This window comes from Geotrypetes seraphini, chromosome 2, assembly GCF_902459505.1.
Source record: "Geotrypetes seraphini chromosome 2, aGeoSer1.1, whole genome shotgun sequence".
NCBI classification, from domain to species: Eukaryota; Metazoa; Chordata; class Amphibia; order Gymnophiona; family Dermophiidae; genus Geotrypetes; species Geotrypetes seraphini.
The window spans coordinates 69,829,813-69,851,817 of record NC_047085.1 but is presented as its reverse complement, the minus strand read 5'-3'; the positions used below and the strand labels follow the sequence as shown (position 1 = coordinate 69,851,817).

At 41.1% G+C, this 22,005-nt stretch overlaps 1 protein-coding gene across 3 annotated transcripts in view; it reads right to left on the bottom strand.

The window, feature by feature from the left end:
* Window positions 1-22,005, bottom strand: part of STK3 (serine/threonine kinase 3) — a 331,931-nt gene that overhangs the window by 15,494 nt on the left and 294,432 nt on the right. For all 3 annotated transcript variants that reach the window (XM_033934587.1, XM_033934585.1, XM_033934586.1), the window contains one exon: window positions 9,051-9,226. In XM_033934587.1, the coding sequence (XP_033790478.1) occupies window positions 9,051-9,226 (176 nt within the window). The remainder of the gene's footprint in view (window positions 1-9,050; window positions 9,227-22,005) is intronic.

Sequence of the window (22,005 nt, the reverse complement as noted above, 5' to 3'; positions counted from 1 at the left end):
ATTCCTTTCAGTATTTTGAAAGTCTCAATCATATCCCCTCGCAGTCTCCTTTTCTCAAGGGAGAACAACCCCAGTCTCTTAAGTCTTTCCTCGTAATCCAGGTTCTCCATACCTTTCACCAGCTTTGTTGCTCGTCTCTGCACCCTCTCTAGCAGTTTGATATCCTTCTTTAGGTATGGAGATCAATACTGGACGCAGTATTCCAAGTGTGGTCTGACCATCGCTCTATAAAGCGGCATTATAACTTTCTCCGATCTACTTGTGATTCCCTTCTTTATCATGCCTAGCATTCTATTCGCGTTCTTCGCTGCCGCCGCACATTGCACCGACGGCTTCAGTGTCCTATCGATTAATACCCCCAGGTCCTTTTCCTGTTCAGTTTTTCTCAGAGTTGCACCTGACATACTATACTTGTGTTCCTTATTTTTTCTGCCTAAGTGCATCACTTTGCATTTTTCCACATTAAACTTCATCTGCCATTTATCTGCCCAATTCTCCAATCGGCTCAAGTCACTCTGGAGTTCCTCACTGTCCTTCTGCGATTTGATGGCTCGGCATAGCTTTGTGTCATCTGCAAACTTGATGATCTCACTGGATGTTCCATCCTCTAGGTCATTGATGAAGATATTAAATAAGATGGGCCCAAGTACCGAGCCCTGGGGCACACCGCTAGTCACATTTTCCCAGTCCGAGAACTTCTCATTTATGCCCACTCTCTGCCTTCTGTTCTCCAGCCATTTGCCTATCCATCTTAGTATATCTCCTTCTATTCCATGGCCCTGCAGTTTCCTGAGGAGTCTTACATGTGGAACTTTGTTGAACGCTTTCTGAAAATCCAACTATAAAATATCCACCGGTTCTCCATTATCAATTTGTCTGTTCACTGTCTCAAAAAATTGAAGTAGGTTCGTCAAGCATGACTTCCCTTTCCTGAATCCATGTTTGCTGGCTTTCATCAGGTCGTGTGTGTCTAGGTGCCGGGTTATGCTATCCTTGATCAGTGCCTCAACCATCTTCCCAGGGACCGACGTGAGTTGCCCGGTACTCCTCTTGATCCTTTTTTGAATATCGGCGTGACATTCGCTATCTTCCAGTCGTCTGGTATTTGCCCTGTTTTGATTGACAGGTTGGCAAGTTTTTGGAATAGTTCTCCGATTTCCACTTTTAGCTCTTTCGAGACTCTCGGATGAATTCCATCCGGTCCAAGAGATTTGTCGCTTTTGAGTTTGTCGATTTGGTGGTAGATCTGATCCAAGTCCATGTCTACTGTGGTAAGGCTGTTCTCTGTTACTCCTTTGAACACTTTCACTGCTTCTGGAATTGTTGCAGTGTCTTCCTTTGTAAAGACAGACGCAAAGAATGAATTTAGTCTGGCTGCGATTTGTTTGTCTTCCTTGATGTACCCTTTCCTTCCCTGGTCGTCCAGCGGTCCCACCGCCTCTTTTGCGGGTTTTCTCCCTTTCACATACCTTAAGAAGGGCTTGAAGTTTTTGGCCTCCTGCGCTATTTTCTCCTCATAGTTGGATAAAGGAAGAGTGCTAGATTTGGTATATTTAGATTTTGGCAAAGCATCGACACTTTTCCACACAAGCATTTAATAAATAAACTGAGTGCCCTTGGTATGGGCTCAAAAGTGATGGTCCAGGTTAGGAACTGGTTGAGTGAAAGGCAGAAGAGGGTAGTGGTAAACAGGGCTCACATTGAGGAAAGGGATATTACCATTGGTGTGCAGCAGGGTTCAGGTCTTGGGCCTATTCTTTTTAATATTATTGTACCTTTTTGAAGATGCAGCCTCCAGAATTGTACACAATATTCTAAATGAGGTCTCACCAGAGTCTTATACAGGGGCATCAATACCTCATTTTTTCTACTGGCCATACTTCTCCCTATGCACCCTAGCATCCTTCTAGCTTTCGCTGTCACCTTTTCATCTTGTTTGGCCACCTTAAGATTATCACATACAATCACACCCAAGTCCAGCTCTTCTGTCGTGCACATAAGTTCTTTACCCCTACACTGTACCATTCCTTCAGATTTTTACAGCCCAAATGCATGACCTTGCATTTCTTAGCATTAAATTTTAGCCTACGGACGTCTCTTTTAGGAAATTATCCAAAACTTTTATAAACCCTGCTAAACTAACTGATTTCACAACATTCACTGGCAATGAATTCCAGAGTTTAATTTCATGATTTGTGAAGAAATATTTTCTCAAGTTTGTTTGAAATCTATTACTTAGTATCTTCATTGCTTGTCCTCTAGTCCTTTTTGGAAAGAGTGAACAAGTGATTCACATCCACCCTTTCCACTCCACTCAGTATTTTATAGACCCTATCATATTACCCCTGAACCGTCTCTTCTCCAAGCTGAAGAGCCTTAGCCTTTCCTCATAAGGAAGTTGTCCCATTCCTTTTAACATTTTTGTCACCTTTCTCTGTTTCTTTTCTAATTCTGCTATATTTTTTAAGATAAGGCAACCAGAACTGGGGCGGCCGTACCATAGAGCGATACAAGGGCATTATAACACTTTCATCTTTGTTTTCCATTCCTTTCCTGATAATTCCTAACATTCTATTTACTTTTTCAGTTGCCGATGCACATTGAGTTGAGGTTTTCAATGTATCCTCAACAATGACACCTAGATCCTTTTCCTGGCCTAGCTATAGTTCAGGATCCTCTTTCCCACATGCATCACTTTGCATTTGCTCACATTAAACATCATCTGCCATTTTGACTCTCAGTCTCCCAAGATCCTCCTGCAATTTTTCACAATCCTTGTGTGATTTAACAACATAGAACAACTTTATGTCATCAGTTTCAAGTTTCAAGTTTATTAAAATATTTGTTTGACCGCTTAATCTAATTTCTAAGCGGTTAACATGATAAAATTACATAAAAACAAGTTAAACAGTTACACTGAGACGTATATTAAAACAGGGAAAACAAGTGACTTGCACAGACATACGGCAACAAAGGGACGAATGGGGAAGAACTACAATTGATATAGGATAGGCAAAACATCAATGGCTAAAACAATAGGTTAGGTAAAAAATTATTAATAAAAATTAAGATTTAATTATAAACTTGGCCCTTAAAAGGGCATTTTAACCAAAAGCATCTCGGAATAAAAATGTCTTTAATCCTGTTTTAAATTGTTTTATATCTGATTCGTTACGAAGATATATAGGCAATAAATTCCAGAGAGGAGTAGTAACAGCAAAATTGTTGGTGCGTTAAGTATTAATTGATTTTAAAGAAGGTATAACTAAAAGATTTTGAGAAGTTGAGCGGAGGGATTTTGACGTAACATACGGGATTAAAAGGCTATTAATAAAATCAGGTTGGTTATTCAGTCTGGTTGTAAATGTTAAAAGTGAAATTTTATAGTTAATCCTATGTTCGATTGGCAACCAATGGGCGTTGATTAGGAGAGGGGAGACGTGATCATATTTCTTTGCCTCAGCAAATTTAATTATCTCATTAGTTATTCCTAACTCTAGATCATTGATAAATATGTTAAAAAGAAGAAGTCCCCACTATTTAAATCAATGCCAAAAAAAGCTGATAGATAAATATTTGAATCGAACATGCAGCATATAAACACTTGTTTCAGGAGGAAAAGCCTCAGATTCCCATTAGGGAAAACCTCTCTTCAAATGAAAAGAGTTAAATAACGTCACTGGTTTGCTTATACAAATGTATTGCTTGATCAAACAGAAACAAATCCGTGCTAAGCATCGTTTTCAACCAAGTGTCCCCTGAAGAAGGCGTCTTCCGAACACCGAAACTGGGATCCTTGTTGGGATTTTTATACATGAGTAATTGTTTATTTTTAATAAAGACTTGTTTTGGTTGATTTAGACATCCCCCTTGTCTTCTCTTTGTTGTTATGCCATTAAATAAAGGCAATAATTTGCATAAAATTGTTTTTAACACTCTTAATAAAGATTTATCTCATTAAAAAGAAAAGCACAGTATGCCTAAAAAGTTATGGGATAGTAACTGATCGTAATCTCTTCCGGTTCCTAAAATCGGAACCCTATTGTGCTTTATGTTCAGGAGCTATGTTGTGTCAAATATTTGCCTGTGCATTCCACAACCAACTTTTTCATCAACCTTGTGGTCCCCCAATGATACACCAAAGCATGCACCAATGATCTGAGTGGTATATTTGGATTCAGCACAAAACATTGCACTAGAAATTACTTTTAGCTTGGTTAAGCAACTATTCTTTCCACAAGCTGAACCAAAAGGTGATATTTTTTTTTTTTTTGCCATCTTCCTTGAAACAAAAAAAGTAGCCCCAATAACAAGGTCCCTAACTTTGGAAGAAGTTGAGATCTTGCTCTAAGACTTTGCATGTATTCATTGCATGTCCTATTGTACTTCCAGTAAAAATCACATCAACTTCTGAGATGGTCAAGTGGAGAGGCCTAGATCACTTGATATGGGATGGCCCATGTAACAGCAGCAGAAAATGAATGGCATTAACTTTGCATAAAGGCCATCAAAAGACCCCAAACGTCTGTAGAAGTCAGAGAACATACAGTGTAAGGTGTCATATTCCACACAGCTGCTTTCAGCAGTACATTCACATAATCTAATAAACCTTTCTAGACCCAGTCATAAATAGCGTAGTCCAGCAATCTGGGCAAAATACCAAAGGAAAACATATAAATATTACATTAATCAATTTTCCATAAACGTGTTCAGATCTATTTTAAAAAATCTATCTCTGTGGAATAAAATGCTATATTTGATAAATGTCTCTGTCATCAAGTGTAGCAGAGAGAGAGAGAAAAAAAAACTATTGATCATGGTAATACCAATATACTGCAGAATGTTGCAGTTGCTTTAAACAAGCATCACAACTTTAAAACATTTTATGAAAGCCATACACACACGGTAGATTTTGAGCATTCTGATTTCAAGTTGTCTGTCCAAGTTAGATTATAAGCTCTTCTGAGCAGGGACTGTCTATAAAAGTCAAAATGTACAGCGCTGCATACACTTTTCAGTGCTATATAAATGATAACTAGTAGTAGTAATGTTATCCACATTTATTTACCAAAAAAATCTACTTTGTAAATCTACTTTGTGTAGTTTCAAATGCCATGAAATAAGAACATTTGTCTAGGTACTTACAGTCATGTGAAAAAATTAGGACACTGTGACAGGGAGAGTCCTGTCATGCTGGAAGAAACCCTGCAGTGCTCTAAAACTATCCCTAAACCTACCCCTAGAAGCAGGCAGGTTAGGGAAACTGCCCTGCAGAATTTATCCCCAGTGAAAGGCAACCTAAAAGGGACCCGATTATACTTGCCTAGTTCTAGTGTAGGAAATGCTAAAGGCAGAGAACTACAGGTACCAGCATGCATAAAGCAAAACCCACAAAGGGATTAGCTCCTGCAATTAGCTCTGCTGGAGGCAGGGTTAATGAGCAGGGAAGCTATCCAGGCTCATTAGCAAAGCACCAAAGAACCACAGGTGTTTTGAGGGGAAATCAGCCCATGCTAGGGAAAAGGGTGTGTTCTCTAGGCCAAGAGAAACAGAGGGAGAGGCAGCCACAAGCTTACAGGATATATGAATCCTTGGAGAGAGGCAGACCTGTGCCAGCCAGGATTCAGAAGCCAGCATTCCCCACAGAAAGCTAGGAGTAAACCTCAGGACTGAAACTTCTGATTATTCTTCTGAAGGTAATAATGAATTTGATACAGAAATGCCAGAATAAATGCTTACAAATGATGTTGAAATAGAACCTGAGGAGTCATGCATATTTGAGAGCATGATTACAGAGTAAAGTTTGGGGAAAGTAAAAATGCTGTTTCTGATAAGGTGGTGTTGCCTCACAAGACTAATAATATCAGAAGAGTTAAGAATTACTGCCTCTGATTGAATTAAGGGTAACAGAAGAGTTAAGAATCACTGCTTCTGAATTTTCATAAGCACAGGAGAACTGTGGGGAACCTGTCCAAGTAGTGCAAGCAGGTTGCAGGTTCTAGGACTTGAAATTGAAAAGCTATTTTTGTGTTTTTCTTGAACTTTAGTAATGAATAAAGCATGGTGGGCTAACAGGCTGTTTAGCCACCAATGAGAGTTTTTGTTTTGTATGTTTTAGAATTGCTCTACAATATAAGACCAGAAAATAAAGTCATCTTAAAATTCACACTAAACACCTGTACTGGACCTTTTTATTTTGATGCAGACACCCCTCTACCCCTCCATGCCTCATTCAACCGCTCGGCTGAGGCTTGGATGACCCAGGTCAGGGCTCGGGCTACTCCAGTCCAGGTCTTACTCGATCACAACACCCCATGAAATATTCAGTTCTTAAATGTTCACATATTGATGTCAATTTTTTTTTATTTATCTCTGGAAAAGGAAGTAATGTAATTGCAGGTAAACAAGAATAATTTTCCTTGATTTACTCATGAAACAAAAGATATCCACAAAAATGTGTATTTATAACTGAGGAATAAATTAGGACACTCCCTCATATCCTCCCACTTAAAGTGGCTCAAATCACACACAGGTGTATCACATCAGGTGAACATTGTTACTCAGCATTTTGAAGGAGGTTTGCCCTACTTAAACCTCGGACATTTAGTTTGGTGTGCTCATGACTGCTGCAGTGAGAATGAACACCATGGTGAGACCAAAAGAGTTGTCTGAGGCCTTCAGAAAGAAGACTGTAGCAGCTTATAAGTCTGGTAAGGGATTAAAAAATATCTCGAAAGAATTTGACATTAGCCATTCCACGCTCTAGAAAACAAGTGGAGGACTTTCCAAACAATTGCCAACATGATCAGGTCTGGCCGTCCAAGCAAGTTGACTCCCAGAGCAGACTGCAAGATGCTAAAAGAAGTCTCCAAAAAACCTAAAATGTCATCATGGGACCTACAGCAGGCTCTTGCTACTGTTGATGTGAAAGTGCATGCCTCTACAATCTCAGAAAGAGACTGCACAAATTTAACTTACATGGGAGGTGTGCAAGGAGGAAACCTTTGCTCTCTAAGAGAAACATCAAGGCCAGACTGAAGTTTGCCAGAGAGAGCGTAGACAAACACCAGGACTTCTGGAATAGAATTCTATGGACAGATGAGTCTCAAACTGAATTATTTGGACACCAGAAAAGAGGACATGTTTGGCGTACACCAAATACAGCATTCCAGGAAAAGAACCTCATACCAACTGTGAAGCATGGAGGTGAAGTGTCATGGGTTAGGGATGCTTTGCTGCAGCAGGACCTGGTCAGCTCACCATCATAGGATCCACCATGAATTTTACCGTGTATCAGAGGGTGCTTGAGGAACATGTGAGACCATCCGTAAGAAAAATTAAAGCTGAAGCATAACTGGACTCTGCAATATGACAATGATCCAAAACATACCAGTAAATCTACCAAGGACTGGCTGAAAACTAAGAAATGGAGAGTCCGAGTCAAAGCCCTGATCTTAATCCGAGTAAGATACTGTGGGCTGATTTGAAAAGTGTTGTACATGCAAGAAACCCCTCAAACATCTCACAGTTGAAAGAACTCTTGCATTGAGGAGTGGGCCAAACTTTCCTAAGACCAATGTTAGAGACTGGTAGATGGCTCCAAGAAGTGTCTCACTGCAGCTATTTCAGCCAAAGGGGGTAACACTAGCTATTAGGGTATAGGGTTTATTCCTCAGTTAGAATACACATTTTTGTGGATATCTTTTTTCTTTTTTTTTTTCTACCTTTGTCTTCTCTGGTTTCTGCTTTCCTCATCTTCTTGTTACTCTCTTCTTTCCATCCACTGTCTGCCGTCTCTCTGCCCCTATATGGCATCGTCTCTCCTTCTATGCCCCTTCCAGAAACTGTATGCCTCCCCCTTCCATCTCTCCTTTAACCCTCATTGGTCTGGCATCTCTCTCCTCTCTTTCCCTCTCCCACACCTCTCCTCTGCAATCCCTTTCCCTTTTTTCCCTCATTTTCCTTTTCAATTTATTTTCTGCATCCTTCTAGATTATGTTCTTACTACCCTCTCATCAATTTCCTTTTTTACTATCTACCTATAGCTCGCCACCTCTGTCCCTCACCCCCTCCAGTATTTCCCTAACTCAATCCTTTTCCCCCATCATGTGCCCTCCTTTTATTTATCCCACCCTTCCATCATGTGCCCTCTTTATTTACCCCTTCCATCTAGTACCTTCTCCTCTCTGTCTACTTCCATCCAGCGTCTGCTCCCCTCTTTCTCTCCTCCCATTTCCTTCCTGCATTTGCTCCCTTATTTCTCCCATCTGCACTTCCGTCCAGCATAGGCTCCCCCTCTACCCTCCCCACTACCATCCAATGTCTGCCCTTTCTCTCTCCATCCACCCCTCTTCATTCAGCACCTGCCCCCTTTCTTTTCCTCCACCACTCTTCCATTCCAGCAGTCCCGCTTCTTTCCCGTGATGGCTATAGCTGCCGGCTGCCGGTCCACCCCATTCCGACGTACTTGCTCTGGAGTGGAGTCGGCAGCCACATGTAGTACTGTATAACATTAATTTATCCTGTTTGCCCTCAGTATTCTCTGCCGTCCTTGCTCTACCTTAACGGGTCTCATACAGGTAGCACAGGAAGCCCTTATAAGTCCTTATACCACCTTCTCTTACGTGTACTCTCTGTGCCAGTAGAGGCTGTCTCTTCAGTGGGTGTCATCTTCTGCCCCCACCCTAAAGGCCCAAGTGTGCTATCTCCAGTGTGCATAAATTCATATAACTATATTGAACAGGCTTAAGTCATGTGACTCATCCAGTTCAGTTCTATTTTATGCTTCAATTACTTCATAACAAGACTTTTCTTCTATCTTTTCAATCATTGCTCCAAGGCAAAGATGGTCCATCATCTTTTTTACTAAAGGCTGAAACACTATAATTATTTCTAAAATTCTTTTCACTTTGTAAATATTACTCATTTCCAGGATCTGCAACCAGCATGTGAACTACCTGTCCATGGACTGCTAATAAAATGAATAGGACTATAAAAGCCAGTAAGTTGGCAAATATCACATTTTCCATTGTGCGTATGTGTATACTTACAAAGTCAAAGTCTCCATCTGGAGGAACTTTCCAATTGTCAGGGAAAACATTTTTGGCTATGTGAAACTGTTCATGAACATTCTGGTTGCAGTTTTCATAGGTTTTAGTCTTGGTTTCTTGCTTGTCAAAGTAGTCCATGAAAGAAGGCCTCTGTGCTTGAGGAGAAATAGCATTTCCTGAAGAAACGAAAACAAAAAGGCAAATTCAAAATCTGATCAAACAAATCATTTTAATCTATGCTAATGCACCTTTTAGAGTGGATGTCTGCAAATCAATCATCTGCACATTTCAAATTATTCTATATAAGAAAAATTTGTGTTACAAACATGAACTGGGTAAAGAAAAAGGGGATGGAACTTGATATACCACATTTCTATGGATACAATCAAAGCAGTTTACATATTATATACAGGTACTTATTTTGTACCTGGGGCAATGGAGGGTCAGAGTCACAAGGAACTGCAGTAGTAATCTGAAGAAAGTAAATGGAAATATTTAGAACTAGAAACTTCAAATAATTTCCATGAGATTTGTAAGCAAATTGGCAAGAGGGTGCAGGTTACACTAATACTCGCAGGTCTGGGTTGACTGAAAGAGAAATGAGGTATTTAGTATCACTCAAATCCCGGTTTCCATTGAGCTGAATAAAAAAATGTTTGTTTTCTAATGAGAAATATTAAAAGGGGAAAGGGAAAAGGGATGACTTGTATACCACCTTTTTGTGGTTACACATTCAAAGCAGTTTACATTTATACAGGTAGTTATTTTGTAACTGAGGCAATGTGAGCAAGTTTAATGTGAGCAAGTGCAAAGTGATACCGTATATACTCGAATATAAACCGAGGTAACCTTTTTCCCCCAGAAAGGAGGGAAAAAGGTTGATTCGAACATAAACTGAGGTTAGAAATTTGGAAATGTATCATTTGTCATCCCCACCAGAACACCTGACCTCAGTCACACATGCAGAAAACAGAAAAAAAAAACCTTTTCAAATACAAACCCACAAACTAAAAGTACTATTGTACACAAACAAAACCCTAATATGCCAGATTCTGCACACAGTACACCACAAGAGAAATAGAAAGAGGGGGTTGCTTTGCGGCAGGACGGAGTGGGCATCTCTCTCGCAGCCAGGGGGTGTCAGGGGGAAGGAGGTGTCGGCGGGAGGAAGTGGGCATCTCTCCTGCTGCCGGGTGGGGGAGGAGTTTGCTTGACTTCAGTGGTGGGAGGGAGTGGGCATCCTTCCTGCTGATCTTCAATTTGTTTTTTTTTTTGTTTTTTTTTGGGGGGGGGGTTGTGTGTTCATTCTGCGCATTTGCTAATTGCTGTCACCAGCGATGGGCACATGCAAATTTAATGACCCTCCACGATTCTCCGCGAACTTCAAAGAACGCCTCAGAAAACTGGGATTATTCACCCTCGAGAAGAGAAGATTGCGAGGGGATTTGATAGAGACTTTTAAAATATTAAAAGGATTTGATAAAATAGACCAGGAAACAGCATTACTAACATTTTCGGAGGTGACACGGACACGGGGTCATAGCCTAAAACTGAGCGGCAGCAGGTTTAGGACAAATGCTAGGAAGTTCTGTTTCACACAGCGAGTGGTTGGCGCTTGGAATGCTCTCCCGGAGGAGGTTGTGGCGGAGACTACCGTTACGAGTTTTAAGCGCAAGTTGGATGCACATCTTCTTGAAAATCATATTGAAGGATACGAGAAATCCAGGTCTCCTAAAAGGTGTACTTAAATGGGCCACCACGTGCGCGGATCGCCGGACAAGATGGACCTCGGTTTGATCCGGTGAAGGCATTTCTTATGTTCTTTAATCATGGCTTCCATTTTTAAAATTGTTACAGTACTGAACATGATAGCGGCCCATCAGATTTTACCGTGAACATTTGAGAATCTTCTCCACAATGAATACTATCCCCTCAGTGAATACTTTCATTGCTATCCCAACTGTGCATTAAAATTACTACAAAATAATTCACACACTGCTTAGTACAAGGTCCCCTTAATTTTTAGTTAACAGTAAAACTACTACTGCTCTGCTTGCAGGTTGAACCTAGTATAATCATAAAAACAATGTTTATTCAATGCCATATGGTAGATAGTAATAGACCAATTGATTTACAATGTTAACTGCTTTCAGAAAACTAGGCAAGTTTTTTCTGATAACAGAGCAAAGAGTGCAAAAGAGTTCTCATGACAGAAGGATGATTTTAATTTAGGAATTTAAACAAAGTAATTAAAGTATGCCACACACTGCAAAATACTGTTTTGAATTATTGTAGTAAGGGTAGATTACAGGGTAAACTAGTCAAAACTGTCAACAGTGATTTTACCAGCTACTAACAACTACGGCAAGTTATGTAAAAAGCAATATAATTTACTTTTCTACTATAATGGGTTTCATACTAATTTTGGAATAAAATACATTTTCAAACACATTAGGTACTAAACCAGACATCATCACGTATTAAGGCGATCCAGTGTTTAGACATTTCCACACCATCAGAGAAGTAAAAGGAGGATCTAGGCTTGATTCTCAGGAGGCTTCAATTGCAAGTGTTACTGAAAATGGTACTTAAAATCAATTTGCAAATGCAGAGCCATCCACTGTTCAGCAGCATAATTCAGCACAGCATTTAGTGGTTTTATGACAGGGTTTCTATATTCCACTCTACTTTGTATTTCTTTACAATACATACAATAAAAACTAAATAGTCTGTTATCCAGAATTTTGTCAGACGAGTGGTCTGAGGAAGCTACTTTTTTGAACCATATACAAAACTAAGTAAGTCTAATTCCTTGAAAGATATAAATAGTATTGGCTACTAGACATTTATGTTTGACTTATGTTAAGCATCGTGCAGACACAGAATAACAACAGAGATTTCCCCTGTACTCAAAACCAAATATGGAAGACCGTATTAAGTGAGTTGTCAAATCATGGGGCTAGATTCACTAAGCAAACCGATCATGTACCAATCGGTTTGCAAGCCCTTTGCGACCCGATTTCCCTCCTGCAGTATTCACTAACCTGTTTTGCGATCCGATTCCAATCCGCACATGCAAATGAAGGGAATTGCATGCAAAGTAGGCAGGGACGCGATTCACTAAACAAATTTGCTGATTCGACAGTGCTGGCCGATCAACCCAAAAAGCGACTGCCGAGGATCAGTCGCTGAAGCCCTTTCCGACTGTCTTCTGCCGCCCTGCTCTCAGCCCTGTCAGCCCCGATCTCCTGATTCCCCGATCTGCCTGCCTTCCCCAACTGTAGCTGCCCTGATCTGCCTGCCCTACGCTGCCCTGATTGCCTGCCTGCCCCGAGCTTCCCTCATCGCCTGCCTGCCCTGACTCTCCCACCCTTCCCTGAAGTGTAAGCCCATGGTTTTAACCCGCAGGCTTTAAGCGGGTTAAAACCACGTAGTAGAAAGTGGCCTTAGTGCTTGGGACAAGGGTGCACTAAGGCCACTTTTTTCCCACACCTTTGTAAAAGGACCTCTTATTGTGTCTCATGTTAGATGTGTCTAATTTAAAAATATGAATTATTTTCCTCCCCGACTAAAGCATGCTCCAGGCAATGCTTACAGTCAGTTTAGGTAAACAGTACATTTAGCTCTGATGTTATGAAATATGAGTAAATTCCACACTAATTTTTAACACAAATTCACACTCATATTTCAAAAATACATCAATGCTCAATGCATCAGACATTACAAAATCTGTACAGTATTAATAACAAATATCTTAAATACCTAAAAAATTTTTATAGAAGACTTGCTATACATTTGTACTTGGGGTTGTTTGCTAAAAATGGTAGTAAAGTTAGAAGACCTCAAATCCCTAGTGGCCCAATGGGGACCTCAAGTCCCTGGTAGCACTATGACCCTAATGAGTGACCCATCCTACCCTCTTTAAAATATAAGCTCTGGTGGGTGGTCTCTGCCATGCCCCCTCTGGTGAGGGGCAGGTTCAATACCTACCCACTCCTGTCTTGGTGCCTTGACAGCTGACCAGAGCTTTTGAGAGGGTGGGACGGGTCTTTCATTGGAGTTACTGGGCCACTGGGGGGTCTTGAGACCCATCCAGATCTCCTGGCATTAGAAAATGAGAGCTCCGCTACTTCCTTCTTGAAAATCCCTAATTTGTGCCATATTCCAGAAATGGTGTAATGATTTAGTGATAACCTACACATGTTGACTTTTCTTTGAGCATCGGAGAGCTCTTATTTTCTCCCTACCTGGCCAGGAAACAGTGGTATGCCTGTAAAGCCACAACGACTGAGTAAGGACAGAGCAGCAAACATACCTCGCAAGATGGTGTCAACTTCTCAGACTGAGGGTCCTTCTTCACTATCTCCCAAGGACACTATGCAGATCTGCATGCATCATTTATTGCAATTCCTTGATGACAAGTTGGCCAAGCTTCATATGTCTTTAGAGGAACTAAAGGATACTATTGCCGGCCAGGCGATGAGTCTGCAGTAGTGCTGTCCGATTCACGATTTGAATCGAGTCATCGATTCATTTCGGGTGAATCGATTCGAATTAATTTTCCCCGACAAAAAATCGGCCTCCCGATTCGTTGACTGAACCTCCCCACTTGTCCAGTAAAGCAGGAGCGGCAGCACTGCCTTTTGCTGGCTTGCCGCTCCTGCTTTAGAGGGCGAGTGGGGAGGGTCAGTCGGGAAGTGGCTTACCCGCTGGCCTCCCGCTGCTGTGCTGTCCTGTCCGTCTTCCCCACTGGCCTCCCAGAATGAATTTTCCTAATTTCAGCAGCCTGGCACTAGTGATCTTTGCAAGCTGCTGTACAGCTTCAGAGCTCTCTTCTCTCTGCCGTGGTCCCGCCCCTTCTCTGACATCAGCCTCCGGAAGAGCATTCCAGATTTCTACCACTCTAGGGGTAAAGAAGAACTTCCTTATGCTCGTACAGAATCTTTTCCCTTCTAACTTTAGCAAGTGCCCTCTCGTTCTCTTCACCTTGGAGAGGGTGAACAGTCTCTCTTTCTCTATTAAGTCAATTCCCTTCAATATCTTGAATATCTTGAATCTTGTAACCTCTCAGTCTTCTCTTCTCAAGGGAGAAGAGGCCCAGTTTCTCTAGCCTCTCGTTGTACGGCAATGGCCCCAGTCCCTTAACCATTTTTGTCGCTCTTCTCTGGACCCTTTCGAGTAGTACTATGTCCTTTTTCATATATGGTGACCAGTGTTGGATGCAGTATTCCAGGTGGGGACGTACCATGGCCCGGTATAACGGCATGATAACTTTTTCAGATGTTTGTGATCCCCTTCTTAATCATTCCTAGCATTCTGTTCACCCTTTTCGCCGCCACCGTGCATTGCGCGGACAGTTTCATTGACTTGTCTACAAGTACTCCCAAGTCTCTTTCCTAGGGGCTCTCTCTGAGTATAGCTCCGGCCATCCTGTATTCATGCATATGATTTTTGTTACCGATATGCATCACCTTGCACTTATCCATGCTGAACCTCATTTGCCATTTCGCGGCCTATTCCTCGAGCGTATTTATGTCTCTTTGTAGGTCTTCACAATCCTTCTGTGCATAGCGATGGTATTGTTGGGATCTAGCTAGGTATTTGGGACCTGGGTTGGCCACTATTGGAAAAAAGATGCTGGGCTTGATGGACCTTCAGTCTGTTCCAGTACGGCAATTCTTATGTTCTTATGTGAGCCAAGTACAGGACAATCAAGCCATTGTGACATCACTGATGAGGTTGTCTCTTAGACATTGGTGGAATGAGGCTTTATGACATCACAATCTCATCTCTGCAATGCTGCTACTCTTTGGGTTTCTGCCAGGTACTTGTGACCTGTGTTGGCCACTGTTGGAAACAGGATACTGGACTTGATTGACCTTCGGTCTGTCCCAGTATAGCAATTCTTATCACAGTGAATAATTTCTGACTTCTTGGATCTTGCTATTTGACATGTTACCTCTAGATTTAGTCCCATTATTTGCATGACTATGTCATATATTGTCCAATAGGGATCAGTGTCTGCTGTTATCCTCACAGGTACATGGACTATATATGTTTGTTTTTACTGTTTGATAGCCAATGGTAATAGCTAAGACGTGGGCAGGCAAAGAGGTGGGTATTTGATATAGAGATTATTTGATAAAGAGATAAGAAGCAGGAAATAGTGAAGGGAGCATCACTAAAGGAGCACAGACCAACAAAGTGGGGAAGTTGTCATCTGGATGAATGACCCTGGAAACATCATCCAAAGAGAAAGTGAGGGCATGGAGGCAAAACGGTCATTTCTTAGGTTAGCAGGATACAAAGTTGAAGCATGAATAGCTTTGACTAGGTTAGGTTGCTGCATGGGTACTGGTGATTCTATGGATGTGTGGGCAAGACTTTTGAGGAAACAATGTTTTGAAGACAAACATTTTCTCTCACTGAACCAACTGTGTATCTCCTGGAAGTGGGTAAAAGTTGATAGCAAAAAGGGTTTCTTAAAAGTATGGGCTTCAATAATCTTGATGCAGACTCTCAGTGAGGGATGCACAAAGCTCTGGCAACCCAGTAAAAAAATACCGTGTTCGGAGTGATTTTAATTTTCCAGGTGATGTTCAGAACGTGCGCTGGTAGGGCTAGTCTCAGTTTGGGTGCTGGTCTTTGACCAGAGGGCCGCCATGTGAGCGAACTGCTGGGCATGATGGACCACTTGTTTGACCCAGCAGTGGCAATTCTTATGTTCTTATGTTAGCACAATAGCATGCAAATTATATGTAGGCTATTTGTGCGGGGCAGCCCTGGTAACAGGGGAAGGAACTGTGCTTGAGGCCTACTTGGTAAGTACAGCTCTTCCCCCTCCTGTCAAGCCCTCTGCAAAAAAAAAAGCAGACAACCCTCTTTTCTTTTCCCCTATCCATGATCAGCTAGACAGGCAGGGGAGAAGAAAAGAGTTACAATCAGATGAGCTAGCGGCTCGATGCCAGCTCAGCTCATCGTGGCTCTTCTCCCTTGCTGGCTTAGCTGATCATGGGCAGGGAAGAAGTAAAATGGGTGCAGCTGTTGCACGTGTGCTGTGTATGTCCTGTGCACAGGTGCAAGACATGCACTCTCACAACATACGCATAACAGCTACCGGCAAGTCCAAATCCACTGGAAAATTTTGCTCCGTAAAATGGGGTGTTCCCTTATAATGTATTTGCATAGGGTTCGCGATGGCTGCTACTGATGATCGGTAGAAGCCCCTGAGAACCCTTTTGAGCATCGGAGGCTGAGCTTCCATGCCACAAGGTTTCAGGTTTATTTAAAAATTTGATATACTGCCTTATCAAAATTCAAAGCGGTTTTGCATAATAAAAACAAAGAATAAAGAGGGCATAAGTTAAAAACAAATTACAAATATTATTACAGATGATCAAACGCATAGACAAACATTAACATACCGATACAAAATGGAAAAGGGCAGAAATACATTTGTATAATGAAAAAGAGAGGGAGAAGAATCAAAACAAGAGGGAGGGGAACAAAAAATAAATAGTCTGGTACTTTGTAAGACTGATTTAACAAATCTTAGCAGCACAGAAAGCTTTTGAGCATCGGGGTTTTAATGTCATACGGAAAACAGGAACCAGGTGGATTCTACCTATAAATTCACTAAAGGGGCCATTTACTAACAGTGCACTAATACCGTTAACCTACATAATTTGCCATAGGGCCCATTTTATGCAGTACAAGGAAGTGGAGATGGCCAAACTTGAAGGCTTCACAAGGCAGAAAGTCAACTAAGACAGGGTGGAGCTCAACAATCTCACTAGGTGGGCAGGTGTGCCTCTTGGTAAGATATAGTCACAGCATAACAACACGTTTTAAAAAGTCTTAGAATGGGTCACTATCTGTCTATGTGTGAGAAGCAGCAAAATGTAAAACAGCTATGGCAGTAGATACGCTAGTAGTAACAGTGACTATATCTCTCTAAAATACACTGGTAATAGCAGAATGCTAACTTCCCTAGATGTCTTCTTATATGTTATGCACACAATAGCAAGTACAGTCACGCATTAATCTGCCTTTAGGCTTCTACTCCTGTCATTGTATACGTACAGTCTCTTCTTTAGTATATGCCTTTTTATTACTGCTATTTATGTAACATCTTTGTAAATGTAATAACACTGTAATATGTATCATCGCTGTAAATGTACAGTCTCTTCTATTGTTAACCGCATTGAACTTCCATGGTATTGCGGGATACAAGAATAAAGTTATTATTATTATTATTATTGCTTCTTTTGTCAATGGCTCCATTAACTTTTCTTATTTTGGAATAATTTTATTTTCTCTACATCTCTTCTCCCTGCAGACTCTGCTCACTTCTAACTCTCCTACCGATCTTCTCTCCACCCACACATACAGTTGTTATTCAGCATGCTCTGTAGGGCTGGCAGGCTATAACAAAATTTCTATGGAATTTCTGAAACAATTTGTTCCATGCTTGTGTACTGCTAATTGAACTCCTGTGATCTGCTTCAGATACTTTGTTTTTGATTTGTTTACAACTAATCATCTTAGAACAAAGGTGATCAGATTTGATAAATAGTCTTACTGTAGTATGTCACTAGTTACTCATGCAAGGGGTTGATTCAGAAAGCTACTGTGAAAAGTAGAGGTCTAAAACAAGCACATTACTGGCCACTCAATGTAAAAAAAGGTTCAGTGCAGAGGTAAACTCATATGGTAAACATCAATGAACAACACATTAAAATGTACGGTAATGAGGATATTTGTTATTCAGTTGCAATGCAGAGAAGTAAACAGAAGATTTTAAGGTGAGCACAATGCCATAAATTTATTGCCAGGTCTGAAGAGTTGTAGAAAGGTTAGTTGACATTAAAAAAAAAAAAAAAAATCAAATTCACATACACAGCTCCAACAGGCAAACATATGTTGCAAACAATTTTCAAAACACCGTATTCTCTCTAATAATCACCCAGTTTTCTGTAGTCTAGGGTGGGCTCTCTTCCCTGTGATGACCATTTCTGTTCTCCATCCCTCACCCCTGTGATGACCATTTCTCTCTTCACCCTGCCCCCCAATGACCAGCATTTTTGTCCTCCATCCTGCCTTCTGCAGTAACTGGCCTTGCTCTCCTCTACCCTCCATCTCCTCACCCCAACCACCAGCTCTCTCTTCTTACCTTGTCTTTAGGTTATGGTGCTGGGCTGGGGTGGAGCCTTGTGTATCTGCACATGCTCAAAGCCTTCAGCATGTGCAGATACTCAAGGCCCTGCACCGGCCCAGCACATAACTATGAGATCAGATAAGGTAGATAAGAAAAGAGAGCTGGCAATCTTGGGTGGAGATGGAAGGTGGAAGAGAACAATGGTAAATGGGGGGAGGCGATTATTGGAAGAATTTTGATTTGGTTTTAGAACCAAATTTTATGGTAGTTTTGGGTCCTGAAGTAGGGGGTGAGCGATTATTGGAGGTAGGCGATTATTAGAGAGAATATGACATTTTACTGTATTATTACAAATTTCTTATAGAAATATACCTTCTGGTCCCACATTGCAGATCGAATTCTCAAGCAAAGTTTTGGACATCATTATTGACTCTACACTTTCCTTTAATGATCATCTCAACTCTCTGGTAAAAAAATGTTTTTTAGTCTTTACATGTTGAGTAATGTGAGATCCTGCTTCCGCCAATAACATTTTGCTGTCCTTGTACAATCAATCATTCTTTCCAGACTGGACTATTGTAATTCCATCTATCTAAGTCTAACCAAGAAAAATCTTCAAAGACTTCAGCGGATCCAGAACACTGCGGCTAGGTTGATCTTCGCAAAAAACAAATTTGATCATGTTTCCCTGCTTCTGTCAAAACTTCACTGGCTTCCGGTGATTTCTAGGATTCACTTTAAATGTACCTGCCTAATTTTCAAGATCCTACATGTCATTCTTCCTCCCCTAATCCCACTATCCTGGAATTCTTCAAGACCTGACACTACCAGATCCGCCCACAAACTCAAACTATCTTTCCCCTCGTTAAAAGGTGTCATGTATGTAGGTAAATTAGGGAAATCTCTTTTCTTCAAATTCACTGAGCTTTGGAATAACCTCCCTGCCCCGCTATGGAACCTAGGCCCATTCCAATTATTCCGAAAGCATCTGAAAACCTGGCTTTTCTCCAAAACGTAAAGCTATCTATTTAAAATGTAAAACTAGCTATCCTCTTCATAACCTCTAATTTCTCTTATGTCCTTCCCTCATTTATTGAATTACCTGTAAACCGTGTCAAGCTCTATCTTTATGGAGATGATGTGGTATACAAACTTTAAGGTTTAGTTTAGTTTAGGTGGGTTTCCTGTGTACTGAGACCACTATTAATGCAGTGTAATATGGCCTTATTGTCCATTTTCTAATTAATTGCCACGTGTTAATTTCCAAATAAGCATGTGACTATTAGCACATGGAATCAAATATTGTTAAATATGACAGATGCCATGAATTTTAAGTTGCCTACTGAGACCGCTCATTCTGTGTTCCTGCAGACCATGTCTGGGAACAATTTTCTGATTTCTCGGTTACCGAAGTACAAACTCTACTGAAATGTTTTTCTAAATGAAATTGTGCTTTAGATGTCTGCCCTTCATATTTACGAGGATTTGGTGCCCCCACTGTTTGTTGTTGAGCTATTTGCTATGCTGTCAAAGTTGTTTAGACTGGGATAATTTCCAGATTACTGACCAAAATTCCTTCTACACGTAATTTTCATTCTTAATTTTGGACCAATCACTAGGACTCCTTTATTTACAAAGATTGCCAAGAATACTGCTGCCAGCCAATTGGATAATTATCTAGAGACTCATAATATCCTCTCTAAAACTCAATCTGCTTTTTGTAAAAGTTTCAGCATAGAAACTCTTTAAGGAGAACTGTTATCTGAGAGAAAATAGAGCTGGCTCGGGGCCACCAAGTTACATTATTGATGTCGGACTTATCTGTGGTCTTCATCTAACAGATCATGACCTGCTACTTTATTTATTGAGCACTATTGGAATCCCAGGTAGAGTATTTTCTTGGTTTAGGGTAGTGGTCTCAAACTCAGACCCTATGCAGGGCCACATTTTGGATTTGAAGGTACTTGAAGGGCCTCAGAAAAAAAGAGTTAATGCTTTATTAAAGAAATGACAATTTTGCATGAAGTAAAACTCTTTATAGTTTATAAATCTTTCCTTTTGGCTATGTCTTAATAATAATATTGTCATTTATAGCTAGAGAGACATATGATCAAGAAACTGTTTTAGTTTACTTTTGTGATTATGATAAAAATACCGAAGGCCTCAAAATAGTAGATGGAGGGCTGCATGTGGTCCCCGGGCCGCGAGTTTGAGACCACTGGTTTAGGGGGTTTCTTTGTACTATATCTTATAGAGTGAAACGGGCATGTGAATTATAGAAAATGAAATGACAACCTTTAGTCAAAAGAAATAAAGAAATCAATAAGTGATCTTATCAGAATATATTCTGTATTCAGGAGTGCTTTGATATTATTAAGAATTGAGCAGCTTGTATTCATTTGAAATTAAACATGGAAAAGAATATGGGGTAAATATTCCCATATATTCAAAGACGGGCTTCGGCACTAAATATACGGTTTATGCGGCTGGCTGATACATAGCCAGTTAAGCTGATATTCAGAACCTAACTGGCCATGGATTACCACATAAAGATAGCACTGTATTTTATGTGGTCCCATTTATGCAGTTATTCTGATTAAGTGGTGAATATCGCATTTTGTTGGCACAGGGAAAATTATTGAAAGCTTTTTTATTTAAAAAATTTCTGATATCATTACTGCTTTTCAATTTGTATATTGGAGATTGTATACTCTCCTTAAAATTGTTCTTTTGTATGACGCATTATGGCATTTGGAGCATTGATTTCTATGGGCAGGGTCTGGCACTACAAATCTCACACTGCTTTCGCATGTAAGTTCAAGACCAGAAGACTCATGATGGCCTCTTGTCAAATGTTTTCTGAAAATCTAGGTTTTCAACTGCCTCACCTTTAACCACATGTACCGTATTTTCACCCATATACCGCGCACCCGTGTAAAACGCGCACACGGCTATAGCGCGCGGGGAACACATTTATGTTTAAAAAAATTTAATATAGCGCGCACATGCGTATACCGCGCATGCTAAAACCTCCTCCCGCCTACTCCGAACCGGCATCCCCCCTCCCCCGCTCGCTTACCCGCGTTTTACAACTTTTTTTTTTTTTCAATCCGATCGGCACCCCCCCTCCCCCGCGATCCTACATCCCCCCCAGCACCACAAAACATCTCTTACCCGATTGGGCACCAGCACCAATGCACAGGACGTGCCAGTGCCAGTGCCCGAAGATCCTCCCTCGTTGGTTTGGGCTGGGCTGGGCGGTGCGGGAGAGATCCTCCTTCTTCCTGCGCCGGGCTGGACTAGGCTTTGAGCATTTGCGCATGCTCAAAGACTGAGTTTAAAGAAAAATAAACAGGATCAGAAAAGACTAGCTCCTAATGTCTGGCTTATAGGAATGCAACTGGATTCCTGAGGGCATTCCGAGATAAGTGGGGAGAAGTTAACATAAGAATTGCCGCTGCTGGGTTAGACCAGTGGTCCATCGTGCCCAGCAGTCCGTTCACGCGGCGGCCCTCTGGTCAAAGACCAGTGCCCTGAGACTAGCCCTACCTGCATACATTCTGGTTCAGCAGAAACTTGTCTAACTTTGTCTTGAATCCCTGGAGGGTGTTTTCCCCTATGACAGACTCTGGAAGAGCATTCCAGTTTTCTACCACTCTCTTACCACCGCACATTGCGTGGATGGCTTCATCGACTTGTTGATCAGAACTCCCAAGTCTCTTTCCTGGGAGGTCTCTCCAAGTACCGCCCTGGACATCCTGTATTCGTGCATGAGATTTTTGTTACTGACATGTATCA